General features: G+C 42.9%; 1 protein-coding gene across 1 annotated transcript in view; it reads left to right on the top strand.

Annotated features, from left to right (window-relative positions):
- The window catches only part of grin2ba (glutamate receptor, ionotropic, N-methyl D-aspartate 2B-a), a gene marked incomplete at both ends in the record, with an annotated part of 137483 nt that overhangs the window by 12447 nt on the left and 103679 nt on the right, over positions 1-21357 (top strand). The window contains one exon of the mRNA XM_083897085.1: positions 13962-14627. Coding sequence (XP_083753211.1) covers positions 13962-14627 — 666 coding nt within the window. The remainder of the gene's footprint in view (positions 1-13961; positions 14628-21357) is intronic.

Raw genomic sequence — 21357 nt, 5'->3', positions numbered from 1 at the left:
CCAGTTGTCATGGCGACAGGTTGCAGAAAGGCTGTGGAGAGGTCTGCTGGCCTGAGCTGTAGTCAGATAATCATTTATGCTCCCTACCAGTAATCAGTGCCACCATTTGGTTTTATTTGCATCCATGAATAATTAGAAGTAAGCAGTTTGCTGTTTGGTGCGTCACTGAGCCATTTGAGAAGCAAGTTGTATCTGTCAACATTTCACCAACGAATATTCTGAGGAGCATTTAATGGTAAAGTGATGAAAAACACTGAACAAATATATAAATGCAATGGTCACACCAGATATTGAAAAAAGGTCCTATGTGAAGCTTGTTCACTGCCAAATGGTTCCAGGTAGAACCTCAGCCCTTGTAGAAGGACACTTTTGGAACCCTTATTTCTAAGAGTGTAGAGACAGAATAAGCATGCTGAACTGCCTTGGCGGAGTTCTGTGCTCTCCGAGTGCTTTTCTAGTTCAATTATATTTCACCATTGACGAGCATCTGAAACTTTGTGACTCGGGGAAGAATCGTGACTGCCCTTAAAGCACTCCCTTCACTAAGGGCACTTTCACACCAGGATAGTCTGGGGGACATTGGTTAGATTGGACGGGGGAATGCAGAACATTTTCACACCTTCATTTAGTTTTGGTTTGCTTTCACACTGCACTTTTGTAAGCGGTAAGTGGACAACGTCACGCAGCTACAACAGCTGCTTGCCCGAAATGAGCCCAAGAAGCTGCCCAGTATGAGCAGCAGGTGAGGCAGCGAGAGATCCAGCATTGTTGCTTTGTACATGAGACAAGTGAGGATTTAAACGATTTCAGATCACATATATGTCCGTAAATCAACCGGACATACCGAGACCCACTTTTCCAGGTGGATCAGAATTCGGAGGAGCTTTCACACCTGCCCAAACGAAGTGGAACTCTGGACCATTTAAAGCAGACCAAACGGCTCTGGTGTGAAAACGCCCTCAGTGTTTGATCCACAGAGATACTGTTGTGCGACACATTGTCTGCAACGAGAACAAGGTTGCTAATGTGCCGCAGACCCCTCGTGCTGACCTCTTATGGTCAGGGACAGGCAACAGAACAATATCTTTACCAACTGATTCCTTAAAGGAGACATATCTTATATTATACCCTATTTCTAAGTTAACCTAGTGTCCTAATGAACATGTCTGTGACATGCTTTGGTCCAAATACCATAAGGATGAAGCACCACAGCAGTTCAATCACCCTGCCAAAACAGCCCTGTTCAGAACGCTCGCTTTTGAGCGCCTTTCTCTTTAAATGCAAATGAGACACAGGAAACTACGTCAGCGTAGTCACTGAGGCTCCGGCAGCTAACAGCATTTAGCATTTGGAAAAGCCATCATTTGCCGACTCTAGCCGGCACATTGCCGTCATATATAAAATGTAAATCCTTTGAGGATGGACGGTTGTGTAGAACTCTGTGCTGCACTGTGCAGCCAAGAATAGAACACTTCGCCGACTTCCGCTCTTACGGATTCTATTGCCCTCGCCTGCACTCTCGCGACAAAGCGGAGCTCAACAATTCCAGGAATTTATCAATGCATGCGCAAGTCAACATTGTGTGTTTTATCTCCTGGACTTAGACTGAGGCGGACCCAGACTTTCACACGCTGCCGACTCATAGGGCCTCCAGAGTCCCAAATATAAGTATTAAAATGATTAAAAAGTTGATTTTGCATAATATGTTCTGCTTTTATTCAGAAGTTGGTATAAATCCCACATGCTTGCATCACAGGTACATTTAGTTCACACTGTACTGTGTGTGTGCAGTCGACGTACAGTCATACTGCTCTCACATAAGAGAAGCTGTCTTGGCTCTGTGGAGACCAGTTATACTCACAGCACTGCGCACCCACAATGCTTAAGTGATCACCTGTGGCAGTGTTTTGTTCCTGTCGGCTCGTATTCTTGCCGGATGTCTGCTGGTGAGCTGGTCAGACTGACTAACTGCCTCTTTGTGTTTCTCAGAGGCTGCTGTCTGTTGAACTGGCAAATCTGTCCGTCTGTCCGCGTCTGTATGTCACGTGGTGCTGCTGTTCTTCTAAGGATGCGCTGCGCCTCTCTCAGCCAGAGCATTTTTGGTGGGATTAAATCCGGGGGGGGCGTCCGCTGGAGAGACGCTCTTAGATGTCATTATCCCTGTAGGGAGTCTCATCATCATGGTCCTGAAGTGGTGAAGGTGCTCGGCACAGCAGCAGCAGCAGCCGGGAAGACTGTGAGAAAGACAACCATGACAACCTTACGTCTGCAAGAAAATTCTGATGATGGTGCAAAAAAAACAAAAAAGAGAGCACAAAATAATGCAGGAGACTGACGTTACCTCATCTATTAGAGCCGGTGAAAATAGCAATATTAAGGCTTGGGTTGTAAAAATCCATCCATGCGTGGCTTCTAATCATAGCGGGTCCTATGCAAAAAAAATACGTGGAGTTAATTGAAATGTGTAAAATTAGTAACTGAAAATGAAAGTCATCAGTCAGTATTCAGCCTCAGGGGTGAGTGAGGAGATGGTGTTCCTACAGTGTGTTACCTGAAGAAGGAAGAATACGAGATTATAGGCGAATTATAGAACTGCGGCTAACGATTATTTTCGTAATCCATTAATCGTTTTGGTCCATAAAATGTCCAAAAATGTTAAAAAACGACGATCAGTGTTTGTCAAACCTGGAAATGATGATGTTCTCGAATGTCTTGTTTTGTCCACAAACCAAAAAGATTCAGTTTTGAATGAGTTCTATGTTATGCGGAGCAACGAAACAAAGAAAATATTCACATTTAAGAAGCTAAAACGATCAGAAATCTTGTTTTAATCATGAAAAAAAGCTTCAAAGCGATGAATCGATGATCAAAATAGTTGACGATTAGGATTTCTAGGCTTTTGCGAGGGCAGATAGGTGTACACACGTTTTCTTTGGAGGGATTAGTCGTAAAATAATAGGAACAAGGTCTTTTAAAATTAACAGGATGGGTTTAGTGTTTCTGTACACGGACTTTTCATGTTTCATCCTTGTCCTCTCCCCAGTGTCAGTGGTGTGTGTGCATTGTATCGGCAGATGTAGCAGACACAGTACAGTACGGGATTAGGACATGTTCTCGCCTAAGCATATTTCAGGGATCAGGTTTTTTCGATTTATCCGTAGCGTATCCACGAGATGCTGATTTCGAGCACTGTATTTGAGTCTCCTCTTCTGAGAAACCGAACCTGCACCACATTCACTTGACATTAATTCCCCCCTCCCCACCCCCCTCACGGTGAAGTGGTTGGTGACGATACCTGTCTGTTGTTTCTCACACGAACACTCGTTCCCGCACGGAAAAACAAAAACAACTCTACTAATCTGAAGAGGCCGAATCCTGGTGCCAAAAATAACACCTAAGAATGTGATTGATGGAGGAGGACAGATTATTGCAGCTCTAATCTGTGAAAAGCTGACAATAAAACACATTCAAAGTGATTAGAGCTCCGTTATTGGCAGAGGAGGTTAGTCGATGCACTTCCTTTAACTTTCAGTCTGCTGCAAATCTGCACGCACTTCAACACGTCCTGTCCTTCACTGCAACTCATGGACTGAATGCAGCCGAGGAGAGACAAAGCCGAGCAGATGAAATGAAGCAAGTTAAGAAAGGAGAAAGAATGGGAAGGATGGAGGAGAAGGAGAGAGGGATTTTGGTGACAAAGCCACAAATCATGGGGGAAGATTAAGCGTCTGTTCCGCGAGGCGGAGTAGGTGTAAATAGAAACGTGTCCCTCGGAGAGATCCTGGAGACCAAGTGCTTATCTCCTTGAGCGTTGTCAAAACACATTTGTCAATCTGAAGTGTTTAAGTGTCTTTCTGTCTATAGGAGGAGACTTGATATGTAAAAAAAAACAAAAAAAACGTCTATCTGATGGTAGATGGAAGAGAGTTTATGACAAATGCAAAGACAGTACAGACACAAACGGACTCACTCCACCTTTGGCTTGAGACCGGTGTGTGGATGAACGAGCTGACCGTGCGTTATCCTCGTGTCGGACTCCCTCTACTGCAGGGACGGCACATGGAACAGCTGCAGGCTGGTTTTACCTGTTCAACAGCTTCTGCTGCTGCTGCTGCTGCTGCTGCTGCTCAAGAAATGAAAGTGCTTCACCCTGCAACACTGTCTGCTCACTGTGAGTTAGTCAAAGTGAGTTAAGGGCTCACTGGCAGTCGCTCAATGAGGATCATAGTGAATGTAGTTAGGTTAAACTGATCCAAAATTGTCTTTGGTTATGGAAAACTCCACACACTCTTGGTCGAACCAGGATTCAAACCTTTTTGAAGTTTGTCTCCACTTGGCTTGCACCAGTTCTGGAGGGACATCACATGTTTAGACTTCCATCTTTGCTATCTCCTTCTTGCAGGAGAAGAAGTCATTTCATCATTTTGCTCCTCCACTTCCAGCATGATCGTACCAGAAGAACTTTACTAGCATAAATAATGTTCAGTGAAACTCAGACATTACACTTCTGGTCTTCCATGGAGGACATGGAACGCCGTCATCTTCCTAAAAATTATTTGCAAAATAATAACAATTATTATTTTATTTTTTAAAATATTTTTAAAAAGTATTATTTGCAAAATAATAATAACATTTATTATTTTATTTTGAAAATCTCATGAACAAATGACACAGGGATTGATCCAACTATAGTTTCTGTTTCTCTATTAAGTGAAAGCTGTGATCGCCTTGTCCTTTAAAGGCAGGTTTTCTTGTAATAAGGAAAACCTGAAATGAAGATTCTCATTTTGGCACAAACTGTATACATTTTTGGCCTATTTTAGTTGAAAGATTCACGGTTTTAAACCTCAGTCACAAGGTGTCGTACGCTGCAGGATTCCTGCCGCGTTGGAGAAACGGATTTTTGATCACATGATGGTTGATAATTAGCTGTACGTAAAACTAACTGTACGTAAAACTACGAAAAGGCCATTTGTATAACATGACAAAATATATTAATGTTTTTAAAAAAGTTGCTTTAATTTAAAAATGAGTTTTTAAATCAATAATTTGTTCCACATGATGCCCGGAGAGCATTTAGTTCATCTGCTAGACTGAATTGGAAAATAAAGTATTGACCAGTGGATAATACTGATGAGTGTTTGACCAGGACTCACTCACTGGAGATGCAGCAGCTGGAGGAGATACAGACAGACAGACAGACAGACAGACAGACAGACAGACAGACAGACAGACAGACAGACAGACATGAGGTTCGCTCTCAGTATCAGCATGCACTAAAAAGTCTGAATGTGAAGTTCATATGAGTAGAGAGGGATTTAAGTCGTCTCCCCTGTGACTCTGCATGTTCATGATGGATGCAGCCTGGACCTGAGGCATGGACAAAGCTGTAGAGCCATAGAGCTGTGGAGGACGTCACACACACACACACACACACACACACATACACACACACACACACACACACACACACACAAACACACACACACACACACACACACACACACACACACACACACACACACACACACACACACACACACACACACACACACACACACACACACACACGCGCGCGCGCGTACAGTCACGAATGCACAGCTTATAAATAAAGAGGAAAATTTGTGCAGGGGCGTAATCATAGACCTTATGCACAGGCAGTGACTTTGCCCCCCTGTCACTTTCTCCTGCCATAATTATTCCATATATAACAAACATCCACCACTCAAAGTCCACATACTAATTTTCTGCTCAAGCAGAACTTTGATTTAATGTAAACTGTCCTATATTTAAGAACATGAACATAAGGACATTTCTGACTCAATCTGCCCTGATGCAATTTAAATGTTTTTTTTTTTTTTTAAACAGCAGCCATTTCCACGGAAGAGGATTAGGGCCACAGGGAACAAATATTTGAGTTCTGACTTTAAATTCTTTGAATTCTGGGTTTGAAGTCAGAATTCTGAGAATAAAGTCAGAAATCTGAGTTTTTAAAGTCAGAATTCTGAGAATAAAGTCAGATTTTTGAGTTCAGTCGGAATTTTGAGTTTGAAGTTGGAATTCTAAGAATAAAGTCAGAATTCGGAATTTTAAAGTCAGAATTTTGAGTTTGAAGTCAGCGTTCTGAGAATAGTTTGAATACTGTGTTTGAAGTCAGAATTTTCTGAAGTCAGTATTCTAAGAATAAAGTCAGAATTCTAAGAATAAAGTAAGAATTCTGAGAAAAGTCAGAATTTTGAATTTGAAGTCAGAATTCTAAGAATAAACTAAGAATTCTGAGGACAGTCAGAATTCTGACAATAAAGTCAGAATTCTGAGTTTAAAGTCAGAATTCCGAGAATAAAGTCAGAGTTTTGAGTTTGAAGTCAGAATAAAGTCAGAACTCAAATATTTTCTTCCTGTTTGGTCCTAATCCTCTTCCGTAAATGTCACACCTCAGGAAGAGAAAGAGCCCAACAAATACTCTCTAAATAAACACCTGTTGTATCTGAGGTCACTTGTATTCTGCTCCTCAGTTCTTATGTGATCAGTGACCCTCACTCACTGCTGTATGACGTCACCTGTGGGTTTAGTTCACCGTCAAAAAGAAAGAAAAAGCAGAGTGTTAAACAAAACCAAACAACTTCACAACATCTTTGGCCCTTTCTCTTATATTCATAAGTGGCTTCTATGGTGTGTGTGTGGGTTTGATGTAACAGGCAATCTTTCAAACTTGTGCGACTGTGAGCGCCTCATTGTGACATTCTTGTTTCAATTAAAAGGAGAAATGAGCCTCGTGCAGCAGCAGCAGCAGCAGCAGCAGCAGCAGCAGCAGCAGCAGCAGCAGCAGCAGCAGCAGCATCACGCCTGACTTGAGCGGGTTAAGATAATGTGAACGCACCATAGACGCTTTGAAGTCACCCAGAGAGAGAGAGAGAGCGATATAGAGCGATTGTCTTCCCGCGCCATCTTCCGCTGTCTTTTCTAAATATCAAACCAGGCCATGAATGTGAAAAATTGCCTGATTGTCCTCCAGTTTTCATGCAAATATAACGACCGTCGACCAAATTGACACTCGCTGTATAATGAGAAGAGAGTAAGATAAGTGGGAGAGTTTAGAGCGAGCGTTGTAAGAAGTGACTCAACAGAGGAGAGGAGAAAAAAAAAAAAAAATTAAACTGTAAGATATAAAGAGAGCGTACGGTCGCTCTAGTGCCCCCTCTTTGTGGGAAACAGACAGCGCTCTGACAGTCCATCGCTGCTGCGTCTTCAGCAAATGTGATTGCGAAGCGTTGGTGAGGGGGCTGGTGAGTGGTTGCTTCAGAACATCATGTACAGACACACGGGTCCAAACACACACACACACACACACATGCATACATACAGTCACACTCACACCACCTTCCACCTCCACAGCAGGCTGCACAGACAGGCTGCATGAATATTTATCAGAGCACTTTATAATGACTTCTCACATTAGAGCTGCGTTGCTTTCATATTCTCACGTAGCGTAAAGGGTTTGGCCGCAGTTTGGCTCCAGCGTCCGGCTGATTCCTCTCCGCTCATCAGTGTGCGGCGCAGTGACCCCCGCGGCGTTGGCCACATTCGGTCACGTTTCCCAGGGGTAGAGGAGGGGGGCCCGCCCTCTCAAAATGCTACCACAGACTGATTTTTAAAAAAAAATTTTTTAATATCGCGCCGCGCCCCCACGTCTGCCATTTGAATCAATTTCAAATCAAAGGCGTCTCGTCGTCGTTGTCGTCGTAGTTTAGCAAAAAGGTTACATGTTTGTGCGAACAGAACACAAATGTCGCCTCTAAAAATGCATTAGGGAGAGAGAGAGAGAGAGAGAGAGAGGCACTGCTACAGCTGTACAACCTTCCAAACTAACTTCATCAACCACACAAACCATTCCGGGCAATAATGTTTCCTGTCCTCTGTGGATTTATTACTCTGAGAGCAGAATGTGTTGTGATTTTGATTGACTGAGAGGCCAATTTTACCTGGATTGTGTGTGTGTGTGTGCGTGCGTAGAGGCACAGCTTGTGCAGTGACCAGTCGCCTCCCCGTCCCCCCTTAAACAACAATGGGTGATTTGCAATGACATCTCAGTAGGAAACCTCCCTAAAGGGGCCCCACCTCACTTTAACCTGTGTGAAGTTATCGTTCTGCAAGTTGGAAAATGAAGAGGATTATTTACAGTGTAATGCATATATTTTTTACTCAGTTTATATATGTATTTTTTCAGTTATTTACAGTATTTTATTGTTCTTTATATTTATATTGTTTTTTAATGTGGGTTCTTTACAGTGTAATTTATTTTTTTGCTAATTTTATATATTTTTTTAAAAGCTATTTACAGTATTTTATTGTTCTTTACATTTATATTTTCACATACTTTTTAATCACAAGGTTTTTACATGTTATTTCATTCATTTAAAAAATATATATATATTTTGAACTCATACATTTTTCGTTGGTGTCAGATTATTTGTAACATAATGGTGATGAACACTGGTTGGAAGGGCCCCCTGGGAATTTTTGCTTAGGGCCCCTACAGACTCTAGAATCACCTCTGTGTGTGTGCACATTATGACCTGCCTTCTAATAGTTGATCTGCATTTGACTTATGCAAAGATTCGGTTAAGTGCCCCTTTCGCTCGTTTATAATTGTGTGATTTATAGCTGACAAAAAAAAAAGAGAAAGAAGAGGTGAGCCAATTAACAGAGCCGTGTCATGCCTCATATCCCCCCCCCCCCGGCCCTGTCAACTTTCCCCCACACTGTGTTCAGCAACAAAAGAGAATATCTAATATTATAATATGTAACGTAATGGAATCATATGTGAATTGTTTCCTGTGTGAATGAATAAAAGTACAATTAGAAGAAAATCTAAATTCATGAAGCTGGAACATGGTTGCTTATTCATTTACGACTGATAAACCTGATTCAAATTAATTAATTATCTAGCTCTCGTCTACACACTAAAGCGTATTACATCATCTAAATATGAAGAACATCTAGACTTTGTCCCAAAGATTGAATATTTTTTAAAAACAAAAATGATCAACCAACATTAATTCCCCTGCGTTTTTATTTGTCCAGTTTTTAAAATAGATATATGGAAGTTAATGCTGGGCACGTTTCAACGTTGACGCACGGCGCGTTTCCATGACGACTGACCGGAAAAAAACACGCGTGATGTCATGTTAACGTGACTCCGGATTGTTAAAATGAGTCTCTAAAGCAGGGGTCTCAAACTGGTCGGCCCGGAGGCCACATGCGGCCCCCCCAATCGATTACATGCGGCCCCCCACTTAATATAATGTTATAATGAATACTTGGCCCATGACCTCAGCGTCTTTTAAACACAGTGTGTAGCTGAGGCACAGCTGCCAGCGAGGCGATAGAATATAATATATGTTTGCTAGCAATGTTTTTTATATAACAGTAATAATAAGACGTAATTATCACATTATTAAATGTATCATATACAATATTCAATTACATACAGTATATAAATATGCTTGTTAGGGCCCAAGCCACAAATGGCAGTGGCTGAAACGGCTCCTGGTTGCAATATTATTTATGTATATTTAAAATAAATGCCTGTTTTTGATATTTATACATTAATTTTGCATCATAAATAGTATTATTAAGAATACATGTGATATCATGATGCAATATTGTGAACAGTTGTTTTTTTTTTCCCCCACTTTTTGTTCTCTAGGCCGGCCCCCTCTTGACCACAATAGATCGGCATTGGCCCCCTCAGGTCATTTGAGTTTGAGACCCCTGCTCTAAAGTAACGCTAAACTTTAAAAACAGAGGAACATACGCAGTACACAGGTACGCTGGTTATTTGTATTATTTGTTTTAGCTTTAATAAACAAACCGCTCCAGTTCGACTGTACGTAAACATGGCGCCATGCGCGTCTTTTTCCCGGCCAGTCGTCATGGAAACGCGTCATGCGTTAACCTAGTGCCCAGCACTCATGGAAATACTCGATGTTGTATTTGTAAAAGCTGTAATGTTATTGCATTGTGGTTTCAGGGAAACTTTTCTCGGTACAAAACAGGAGAAAACAGAAGAGTGAGTTTGCAGAGCTGCGGGGTCTTTGGCTGGTACAGAGGCCGATCTGCGCTCCACCCGTGTGTAACTGATACGGCTGCTGTGTGCGTTGATGTGGCTAATAGAGCAAATGGTGGGTGAGATGTGAGGGGCTGGGCTGAAGGGGAGAAATGAGGCCATTAATGTCACAACCTCGCTCGTGTTAGCCACAGTTTAGGAAAACAAAAAAATTTGTACTCAGTCGTACTAGGGATGAGCCAATGCACTACTTGGTATTGGTCTGATACTGGTCAAAATCACTGAATTGGATATCAAAATAAAAAACAACAATAGTTTAAAATTCAATACTATCCAAAAGCCTGAAGTGCTTCACTAAGCACAGTCTGTAAAAATGTGAGCGGTTTTATTTCTTCTTTATGGGAGCAAAGTATTTGCTGTACAGTTACATGATGTTTTCAAAAGTGCTTGTTATGTCTCCGCGGTAAATGCATCGGCACGACTGTATTTGTCAACAGCGTAGTAGTTTTAAAGATACACTGCACTGATGTTAATTTCTGAAGATTACTCGAGGTTGTCGCTAATTCGGATTAAATCCCATCCCATGTCCTGACAAGTATAGGTGTGTGTGCGGTGTAAGTTGAATGAGTGTGTGTGTGTGTGTGTATCTCTGTGTCCATCAACAGTGTGAGCATGTAGGCCTATTTTAATTGTTGCCATGGAAACAGAGTGCTACCAGAGGAGTCTGGATTCAAAGAGGGCATCTTTTTCGCTGTCTGTGTCTCACTCTGTGACTTCTCTCTTCTCTGTCTTTCTTCTTCTCTTTTTCTATCACCATTTCTTGCATTTCTCCATCCTCCCATCATTCCTTTCGCCATCTTTCTTTCACTTTGTTTTATCTGGCTTAAATCTCACTGAGGTCCTCTGTCTTCTAGTTTCCTACCACTCCCCCCTCCTTCGTTTTCTGTCTCCTAATGCCTCTTACCCCTCCCTCCCTCCCACCCACAGCTCCATCCTTCCTGGAGAGTGGTGTGCAATTGACTATTAACACAGGGACCTGTAATTAGCGCTGACGAACCTCCAGCAATTAGTTTTCCCTAAAGAAGTTGTTCTGTCATCTCTGCGTACGTCCCTTTATCCCTCTCTCAATGTCCTCCGTGCTTCTTCTTTCTCTCTCTGTCACTTCCTGTCTCATTAGCTGTCAGCTTCAACGGGCGCTTATTGTTTTAGCGGTTTTTGTTCTTCTTTGTATGTTCCATCTGACGCGTTATAGGCATAGTCATGTACATGAGATGCACGCACAATACACCGCACAACAAATTCATGAGCAACGACACCCCCGCCATCCCGGGCATCTCTGCCCACAAACCTAAGTGAACGTCTATTCCCACAGAACGCACTCCCACACCAAGTTTATGCTATCAACTATATGCTAATACGCTCACAGAGAACACACACACACATCCTTCACACAGATGTAAACACAGTGAATATGCACAGGACGACAGAGCTTCTGCTTTTGTGTCCAGTGGTGTCCCACCTTGCTTCCGTCTTCTAGCGCACACGCCGCCACCCACTGCTAACTATGCCTGCTGGGAATAACAAGGGATGGGAATCAGTATCAGCCAGTGTTAGTTTCAGTATTTGTCAGTACCAGTCAGTATCGTATCAGTCAATATCGATCAGTGTCTGTATCAGTCAGCATTGGTCAGTGTCAATATCAATCAGTATCAGTCAGTGTCAATATTAGTCAGTATCGGTATCACTCAGTATCGGTCAGTATCGGTATCTATCAGTCAGTATCAGTCAGTGTCAGTATCATTCAGTATTAGTCAGTATCAGTATCAGTCAGTGTCAGTATCAGTCAGTATCGGTATCAGTCAGTATTAGTCAGTATCGGTCAGTGTCAGTATCAGTCAGTATTGGTCAGTATTGGTCAGTATTGGTCAGTGTCAGTATCATTCAGTGTCTGTATCAGTCAGTATTAGTCAGTATAGGTCAGTATCAGTCAGTATTGGTCAGTGTCAGTATCAGTCAGTATTAGTCAGTGTCAGTATTGGTCAGTGTCAATATCAATCAGTATCAGTCAGTATCGGTATAACTCAGTATCAGCCAGTATCGGTCAGTGTCAGTATCAGTCAGTATTAGTCAGTATCGGTCAGTATCAGTCAGTATCGGTCAGTGTCAATATCAATCTGTATCAGTCAGTGTCAGTATCCGTCAGTGTCAGTATCAGTCGGAATCGGTATCCGTCAGTATCGGTCAGTGTCAGTATGGTCGGTGTCAGTCAGTATCGGTCGGTATCAGTCAGTATCGGTCAGTGTCAGTATCAGTATCAGTCTTGGTCAGTGTCAGTATTAGTCAGTATCGGTCAGTATCAGTCAGTGACAGTGTCCCCTCTCCCTCGTTCTTTTCACCTTTTTCAGCGGCCCACCTGCCTCTCGGCCCCCCCATCTCCATTGATGAAAAGCTCTATAAATAAAGCACAGAATAGAGGGAGAGGTGGAGTCAAGTATTGTGTGGGCGGCAGGTGGAAGGATGGAGGGATGGACAGCAAACAAGTCTGAGTGCTAAACTAGGCCAACAGGGGTTGAGAGCAGGTATCATATCAAAGTCTTTGCAAATCGCTCCGGGTGCCTCCTCTGTCAGCGTTATCAGTTTTGGCGTCAGTCCGTTTGTCTGCGTCTGAGGTTGCCGTGTCACTCATCTCGCTCCAGACAGTTTGTCAATCGGCTGAAGTTTGCATGAAGCCCTCGTTCTCCTCCATCTGTGTTCTCGTTCCTATATCACTTTGCTTAGATCGTTGCTCCCACTTCACTCCCTTCCTCCCTTGTCAAGAATCCAGAGACTCATCTGGAGGGAGAGTTTATATCCTCTATAATATATGCCATAATGCTGCTTCAGAAGATTGGACATCAATTATTGATCGATGTGAGAATATACACACAAACCATAAGCCATCATACCATGTATCCCTGTGTGTGTTTATGCTCTATTTATATGTGTCAACTGTGACCTCGCCTTTCATCCCTCTGTGAAACCTCATTTTCCACTCGCTTTCCCTCTTCTTTTTTCCCCCATATCTTCATTTCTTGGCCCATTTCTGTGGACAGACATTGATATACACTGATTCATATGATGCATGTACTCGCCCTCTCAGCAACTCGGCGCTGTGTTTAATCAATATTACATGGTGCTGTGTTAAAGCTGCAGTGTGTAACTTTTGGGTGAATTTTATCGTTGTCTGTCTCGTACAGCGGCAGTGCAGGGGTGGGTGGAGGAGGCAAGAGGCGTCTTTCTGTCAAACTGCTAAACAACTGTTTGTTTTTGAGCAGTAGACTTCACTTCTGAAAAGTTTTGTGTGTTTTCAGTCATACGCTAATCTGTTTGCAGTCGTTTTGCTTTACTAGCGCAAAGTTGCTGCTGCCTCCATTTGTCTTAGACTTGATTTGGGATGATTCCCTCAGGGAAATTAGTGCTGCTACTGATGATTATTCTCTTAATCCATTAATCTGTCCATTATTTTCTCGATTAATCGTTTGGTCCAAAAAATGTCGGAAAAAGTTAAAAAACGTTGATCGGTGTTTGTCAAACCCGGAAATGACGACGTTCTCAAATGTCTTGTATTGTCCAAATAATTCAGTTTTAATGATTTCTTTATGTTGAGCAAAGAAACAAAGAAAATATTCACAAGAAGCTAAAACAACCATAAATCTTGTTTTGATAATGAAAAAAGCTTCACACCGGTTAATTAATATTAATAATCGATCGATTAATTGTTTCAGCTCTATATAACAGACTTTTCAAAGTGTGATACAGTTTTAACCTCTTATCTTCTTCCCTAGTTATCTGTCATATTGTCATCTCCTTCTGTTCCTCCTAACCTCTTTATCCTAACCCTCTATGTCGACAGGTATTACCCTCTCACTCCTCCACCATGCCTGCCTGCAGCTGCAGCAGACCCTCCCCACCACGCGGCCATGCTGGGGCCTCCGCCTATGCGTCCTCCATCGCCCAGGGACAAGAGAGGCCAGCACAAGCCCGACATCCACCTCCACCTCCGCTTCTGTCACTTCACTGCCGCACCAGCATTTCCTCCTGCCTGTCTCTTCTGCTCCTGCTCCTTTGCCTTCTCCACCTGCCCCCCGCCTGCCAATCACGGAGAGAGAAAGGTGGGGGGGGAGGCGGCGGCGGTGGTGGCGGCGGCGGCGGTCACTACATCCCCATCCCGCAACCTCCTCCGCACCACATGGCGCTGCCCAACATCCTGCGAGGCCTCAGCATCGCTGTCGTCCTGGTGGGCAACTCTAGCGAAATGGCTCTGGCCGGGGCCCGGGAGAAAGAGGACTTTCTCCACATGGCGCCCAACGTGGAGCTGCTGACCATGAACGAGACGGACCCTAAAAGCATCATCAAGAGCATATGTGACCTAATGACTGAACACTGGCTGCAGGGCGTGGTGTTTGGGGACGACACTGACCAGGAGGCCATCGCCCAGATCCTGGACTTCATTTCAGCCCAGACACATATTCCAATTTTAGGAGTGCGTGGGGGCTCCTCCATGATCATGGCTGCCAAGGTAGGTTCCACAAAGCCTTTTGTTCTCAAATGTACTCCTTGCTCACATTTAAACAAAACAGTACAAATGAGTGTGTTAACAGCGGTTTGAGTATTCAAATCAAAAAGCTACCCTAAAAAACCTAGCTAAAAGCTAGCTAAAAAGTGGTTGGACATCGTCGGTTAGCAGAGATGTCTCACTGACCTCTACTGCTAAAGTCTCTAAAGTAACACTAAACTTTAAAAACAGAGGCACACATACGCAGTACACAGGTACGCTGGTTATTTGTAGCGCTGCTCCTTTTTGTTTAATAAACAGACCGCTTCAGTTCGACTGTAGGCGCGCTAAAGTAGCTAACGCAGCTAACCGAGCTAACTGGTTTACGGTGCCTGGACTCCGTTACTGCGGCACGTAACGTGCTTTAACGCCAACGCCGTTAAAGGCGGTTAACTGCCATGGCGTGAACATGCCCAGCACTACATAAAACATTTAATTTGATGCTTAAAAAGTTGATTGAACAGTTGAACATTTGAACATTTTTGACCGCAGACCTTCTCTCAGTCGCTCCTGTGGTGGATGATATAACACTGTTGTGGTTCTGACCTTAAATCTCTGCTGGATTCCATTTCCATTGGCTGCATTTGGCTGTCAGAGTCATAGCTGTGTTGCTGTCACTGTTGTGAAATCATGTCACGGATAGATTATGACACCGTTCACTGAGTTATTTATAATAACAAATGATTTTAATCAGTTTCTGTGTCCGTTTTTGTTTAAAATTTACTAAATAACAGTTGCTAACTTGTTACTTTGGATGGATTTAGCACATCTGTTTTTCACACTTACAGCCCCCACCCCCCCTCCCAAAACAGTGAGTGTTACAGGCTGAGATCCACTTGAGTGAGAAAATGTGCTGTAGAAGTGCTTCGCGACCTTCAAATACTCTCTCCTCCAGTGTCCTTATATAAACTCTGCCCAAACCACAAGGCATTAAGTGGCAACAGGTAGTCACGTCACGCCTGAAAAGAATCAGAACTTTCATTTTTTTTAAGAGCCTTGAGAGTTGTGATTTGGCCGGTGCCGTACTGAGGTTATGTAACTGGAAATAGCATCTGTCAATCACAATAGCACATGTTATTCCTCTAAACAGGAACATAATTTACATAACTGAAACACGTGCTTTATTGACGAAGATCTAAACGTTGTGATTCAGATCATTAGCTCATTTTCTAAGACACCGCGCCGTTCAAATTGAGTTATTTTACCATCAATAAATGTTGGATTCATTGCTCTTCAGCGTATTCTCACTTCCTGCTTAGCTTCAACTGGCAAACTGGAAGGCGACATCAATTTTTATATATTCTGTGGCGACGACGATGTATTTCTCCACTCCATCTGACTGTCATGCTGCATCACTATTAAACCAGCAGACAGACAAAGACAGACAGAATAAGCTGGAGGTGTCTGAATTGAAAGGAGAGAAAAAAAAAAAAAGCCAACTGTGCTGATGCAAAAGACAGGATAACCTGGAGATTGCACCAGAATAGAGAGCTAGATTTTCTTGGCCTTGCCTAATGAGATAAAGCAATCTGCTGCTGCTTTATCTGAGTCTGCCTGGGATCTGGACTTGGACCCTATTCCACAAAATCAAGTCATTCATTTGGTGCTTCACACACACACACACACACACACACACACACACATTCTTGTACTTGCTGCATACTGAGGACTGGTTCGCTGACAAAGTGAGGACCAGCATTTCCACTTTACAAATCAACACAATTACAAATATCTACTTCATGAATGACATCTACCAAGAACTACTGGTTGCAGTACCATAAAATGTCGGCAGGTGGAGCCCCAGAGCAAAAAGGGCAGGAAAACTTTTATTTATTTATTTATTTGTAATTTTTGGTCCAAAATTTGAAAAAAATACTATGTCGTCCAAAATTTGAAAAAAAAAATGTGACCCAAATTTTTGGTCCAAATTTTTGGTCCAACTTTTTTGGTCCAAATTTTTTGGTCTAAATTTTCTGGTCCAAATTTTTTGGTCCAAATTTTTTGGTCCAAACTTTTTGGTCAAAAATTTTTGGTCCAAAATTTTTGGTCCAAGATTTGACCCAAAATTTTGTGTCCAAAATTTGACAAAAACGTCATACTATACTGTTTACAAAATTTGAAAAAAATTTGACCAAAAATTTTTGGTCCAAAATTTGTCAAAAACGTCATATGTACTATGTCGTCCAAAAGTTGAAAAAAATTTGACCCAAAATTTTTGATCCAAAATTTGACAAAAAAATCATACTATACTATATCGTCCAAAAAGTGAGTTGTTTTTTTTGACAAATTGAGTATAGAATGTTATAGCAACCTAAGGAAGTGATTTCATTGAAAACAAAGTGAGGACCGGCCAAAATGTCCTCACTCCGTAAAAATGACCTCACTTTGTTGGTTAAAAACCCTCACTGGTCCTCAGTATGCCGCAAGTACAAGAACACACACACACACACACACACACACACACACACACACACACACACACACACACACACACACACACACACACACACACACACACACACACACACACACACACACACACACACACACACACATACAAATCCAGCTGTCTGGAAATCTAGAACACTTACACCAGTTGCACCTTACTGTGTTTGATTCAGGACCTCATATTGTCTTAGACTTCTCAGCTGTCCCCGTTCCTGAGCCGATGTCCTCCCATTTGTCTACTGAGCCTCACCCTCTGTTGTCTACAGGTCTTTGTACCAAGAGAGACATGAGTTGCAGTGACACCACTGAAGAAGCTCCTCCTCTGTGTTCTTTTAACACACCTTTTCTTACAGAGCAGTGCTCATATATACTGCATCCTGCACCATTTTCTTACATATTCATTTCTCTCTATCCCAGCACTGTAATAAGATATGATGCAAAATCAACTTTTTAACCATTTTAATACTTATATTTGGTACTCTGGAGGCCCTATAAAGATGACTCAGTCATGTTTTTTGTGGTCCGCCTCAGTCTATGTACAGGAGATGCAATGTGCGATGACTTCCGCATGCAATGTGACGTCACATTGTGCAAATTCATGGAATTGTTGTCTCGCGGAGCTCCGCTTTGTCCCTAAAAAACGCAAGTGCAGGTGAGCGCAATTGTATGTGGAAGAGTGGAAGTCTGCGAAGTCTTCTATTCTTGGCTGCACAGTGCAGCACAGAGTTCTACACAAACTTCCAGCCTCAGAGGATTTACATTTTATATATTACGGCAATGTGCCGGCTAGAGTCTTTTCCAAATGCTAACTGCTGTTAGCTGCCGGAGCCTCAGTGACTACACTGATGTAGTTTCCTGTGTCTCATTTGCATTTAAAGAGACAGGCGCTCAAAAGCGAGCGTTCTGAACAGGGCTGTTTTGTTCAGGGTGATTGAACTGCTGTGGTGCTTCATCCTTAAGGTATTTTGACCAAAGCATGTCACAGACATGTTCATTAGGACACCAGGGAACTAGGTTCACTTGTAGAAATAGGGTATAATATAAGTCCCTTAAAACACTGTATGCATGGGAGGTTTGACAACCTGTGGAAATGCATGTTTGTAGATGCAATAATGTGAGTGGAGGAGGGAAACGGAGGAGGGTGGATTATTAAAGAATGAATGGGACTGTGCATTTGTTGTGTGTGCAGAGACAGTATCATTCGTTAAGCCCATGTGCCCTAACTGCACCAGACAGCGGGAAAGAGCAGTGTTTTGTGGCAGAGGTTTAAATGGATTTTCCCAGGCCACAGGCCCGAGCCTGCCTCTCCTGAGAGCTCTCTCCTGGCTGTACCGGGGGCCCAGGAGAGCGAGCACCGAGCTGCGGCTAAGGCTCAGTCTCCTAATGGATTTGTGTCTGCTTAATGGGCTGAGACAATGGAGTGGTGAGAATACGATAGAGAAAGATCAGAGGAAGAGAGGAGGGACATGGGGGGAGGGAGGGAGGGAGATGGGGACAATGAGATTGGGTAAAAGAAATTCTACTTTAAGTGAAAGTATGTTGAGAAAGAGATGTGGGAACTGTTTGATAGAGGTTTTGGCAAGATCAGGTGGTTGTTCAGGCTGAGGCGTGTGGACAGGTGATGCACGGATGATGGTACAGGACAGTTTGGCCAAGTTTAGTCCTAGGAAAGACTGTAATGTAGAGAGAAACTGAAGCAGGAGGGTGTGGAAGAGAGAGGAGATCAAGACGGGTCATGAAAGATAGAATAAAAGTTTATATTATAAAGCTAAAAGAATAACTGTGGTGTTTCTTTTTCTCTCTCTTTGAGTGAGCGTCCAAAGGAAATGGACTTACAGAGATACAGGAAATAGGGTTTGAAATATGAGGTGCTTATCTTAAGCCCTCGCTCTATCACACACACACAAACACACACAAAAGCGTGCACCCATCGAGACTGAAAAGAGCGACTGCTGCAATTACAGTTGGCAAAATGTCCCCCTCCTATTTAATTACACATCAAGGATGGAAGAGAACAGGGAGTGACGCAGAAGGCAGAGAGAATACCAGCATTTTGATATTTACCGCAGAATGGGGAAAGCATCTTCGATGTGTTCCATAAAATGCACCCTGTAGTGTGGACCACTGAAGTGCTGTGTGAAGTGTCAGGTTGAATCACAGTCAAAAGGACATTTTTTCTTTTCTTTTCACATATGCATGCCCAAGTAATTCTACTTGGTGTTTGTGTCGGGGGGGGAAAAAACAACACAATATTGAAACCCAGTGGGAGATGATGTCCCCCATCCAGGCCAGTGTCATCAACCAAGACGACGGACCTTTGCAACATACCTGTCTCTTGATCAGCATTGAGCCTTCTCATATCTGTAAGAAGAACCCTATTTCTACAAGTTAACCTAGTTCCCTGGTGTCCTAATGAACATGTCTGTGACATGCTTTGGTCAAAATACCATAAGGATGAAGCACCACAGCAGTTCAATCACCCTGACAAAACAGCCCTGTTCAGAACGCTCTCTTTTGAGCGCCTGTCTCTTTAAATGCAAATGAGACACAGGAAACTACGTCAGCGTAGTCACTGAGGTTCCGGCAGCAAACAGCAGTTAGCATTTGAAAAAGCAATTTGCCGACTCTAGCCTTCACATTGTCATCATAGATAAATAAAGAAGTTTGTGTGGAACTCTGTGCTGTAAGAATAGAACACTTTGCGGACTTCCGCTCCTCCGGATATTATTGTTCCCCTAGTTAACCTAGTTCCCTGGTGTCCTAATGAACATATCTGTGACATGCTTTGGTCAAAATACCTTAAGGATGAAGCACCACAGCAGTTCAATCACCCTGAACAAAACAGCCCTGTTCAGAACGCTCGCTTTTGAGTGTCTGTCTCTTTAAATGCAAATGAGACACAGGAAACTACGTCAGCGTAGTCACTGAGGCTCCAACAGCTAACAGCAGTTAGTATTTGGAAAAGCAATTTGCCAATTCTAGCCTGCACATTGTCGTCATATATAAATAAAATAAAATAAAAGTTTGTGTGGAACTCTGTGCTGCAAGAATAGAACACTTTGCCGACTTCCGCTCTTCCGGATATTATTGCCCTCGCCTGCACTCTCGTGTTTTTTAGATACAAAGCGGACCTCCACGAGACAACAATTCCAGGAATTTAGCACATTGTGACGTAGCAATGAGTACGGAAGTCAACAGCGCGTGTTTTATCTCCTGTACTTAGACTGAGGTGGACCACAAAAACATGACAGAGTCATCTTTTTTCACACTTTGCCTACACATAGGGCCTCCAGAGTCCCAAATATAAGTATTAAGATAATTGAAAAGTTGATTTTGTATAATATGTCCCCCTTTAAAGCAATTCCCCCCTGAGGATTGAGCAATTCAGCCATGAAGAGTAGGACTAGCTCTACCTCAGTGAGAAGGGAGCTACTGTATGTGCTGTAGTTAGCGCTAGTGCAGCGGAAACGTGTATTAACCTGACATTCAAGAGAATTAAATAGATGAAGGAGCAGGAAGAGGAAGCCAGGCTGCTCTGGCAACAAGGAATGAAGAAGAAGAAGTCAGTGGAGGAGAAGAGAGATGGATGCAGTCAAAGGGCGCCCCACATCTGTATCAATGAATAAGATCAGTGAGGGAGGGCTGGACAGTAAGTAAGAGGATGAGTGCACTCAGTGCATGGCTGCATGACTGAGGAAGGGAGGAGAGAGACGGGAAGGCAGAGTGACATAGAGCGTGTGTTTGCAGCAGCAGGTGGAACGCCATCCATCCAGTGGAGCCAGTGTTACATGAAGAAAAAAAGGCTTGGGAGGCTGCCTCTTTGCTCAGGAAATCTCAGCCTCAATGGTAGACGAATCAAGAAGTGGGGGGGGGGGGGGGGAGATGGATAGAGCACAGCTGTGGCCACATCTGTGAAGGATGGAATGTGATAAAGGAGGAGGAGGTGACGGAGAATAGAGAGAGAGAGAGGGAAAGCATCCAACAGTTTAAGGGCCTGTGTGTGTGTGTTGTTGAACATCTGTGTGTGTTCGTGTCAAATTTGTGTGTCGTTATTAGAAACGCAGCGATTACAGATTTTGACGGTACGATTGTTGTCTGAGGGAAAAGCCACGATTTCACAGTTTAACATTTTTAATGCGGTCGTTTTTTTTTCCAACAAGCCACAATAAATTCACATGAGCGTCTTTAATTATAAATGATGTTGCGTTATCCCCAGAGTGGATTACATGTCGTTTTGTGGAAAGCG

This window comes from Microchirus variegatus, assembly GCF_963457635.1.
Source record: "Microchirus variegatus genome assembly, chromosome: 10".
NCBI lineage: Eukaryota > Metazoa > Chordata > Actinopteri > Pleuronectiformes > Soleidae > Microchirus > Microchirus variegatus.
Note: the sequence above shows the minus strand (reverse complement) of the source record. Positions and strands in the feature narration are given on the sequence as shown.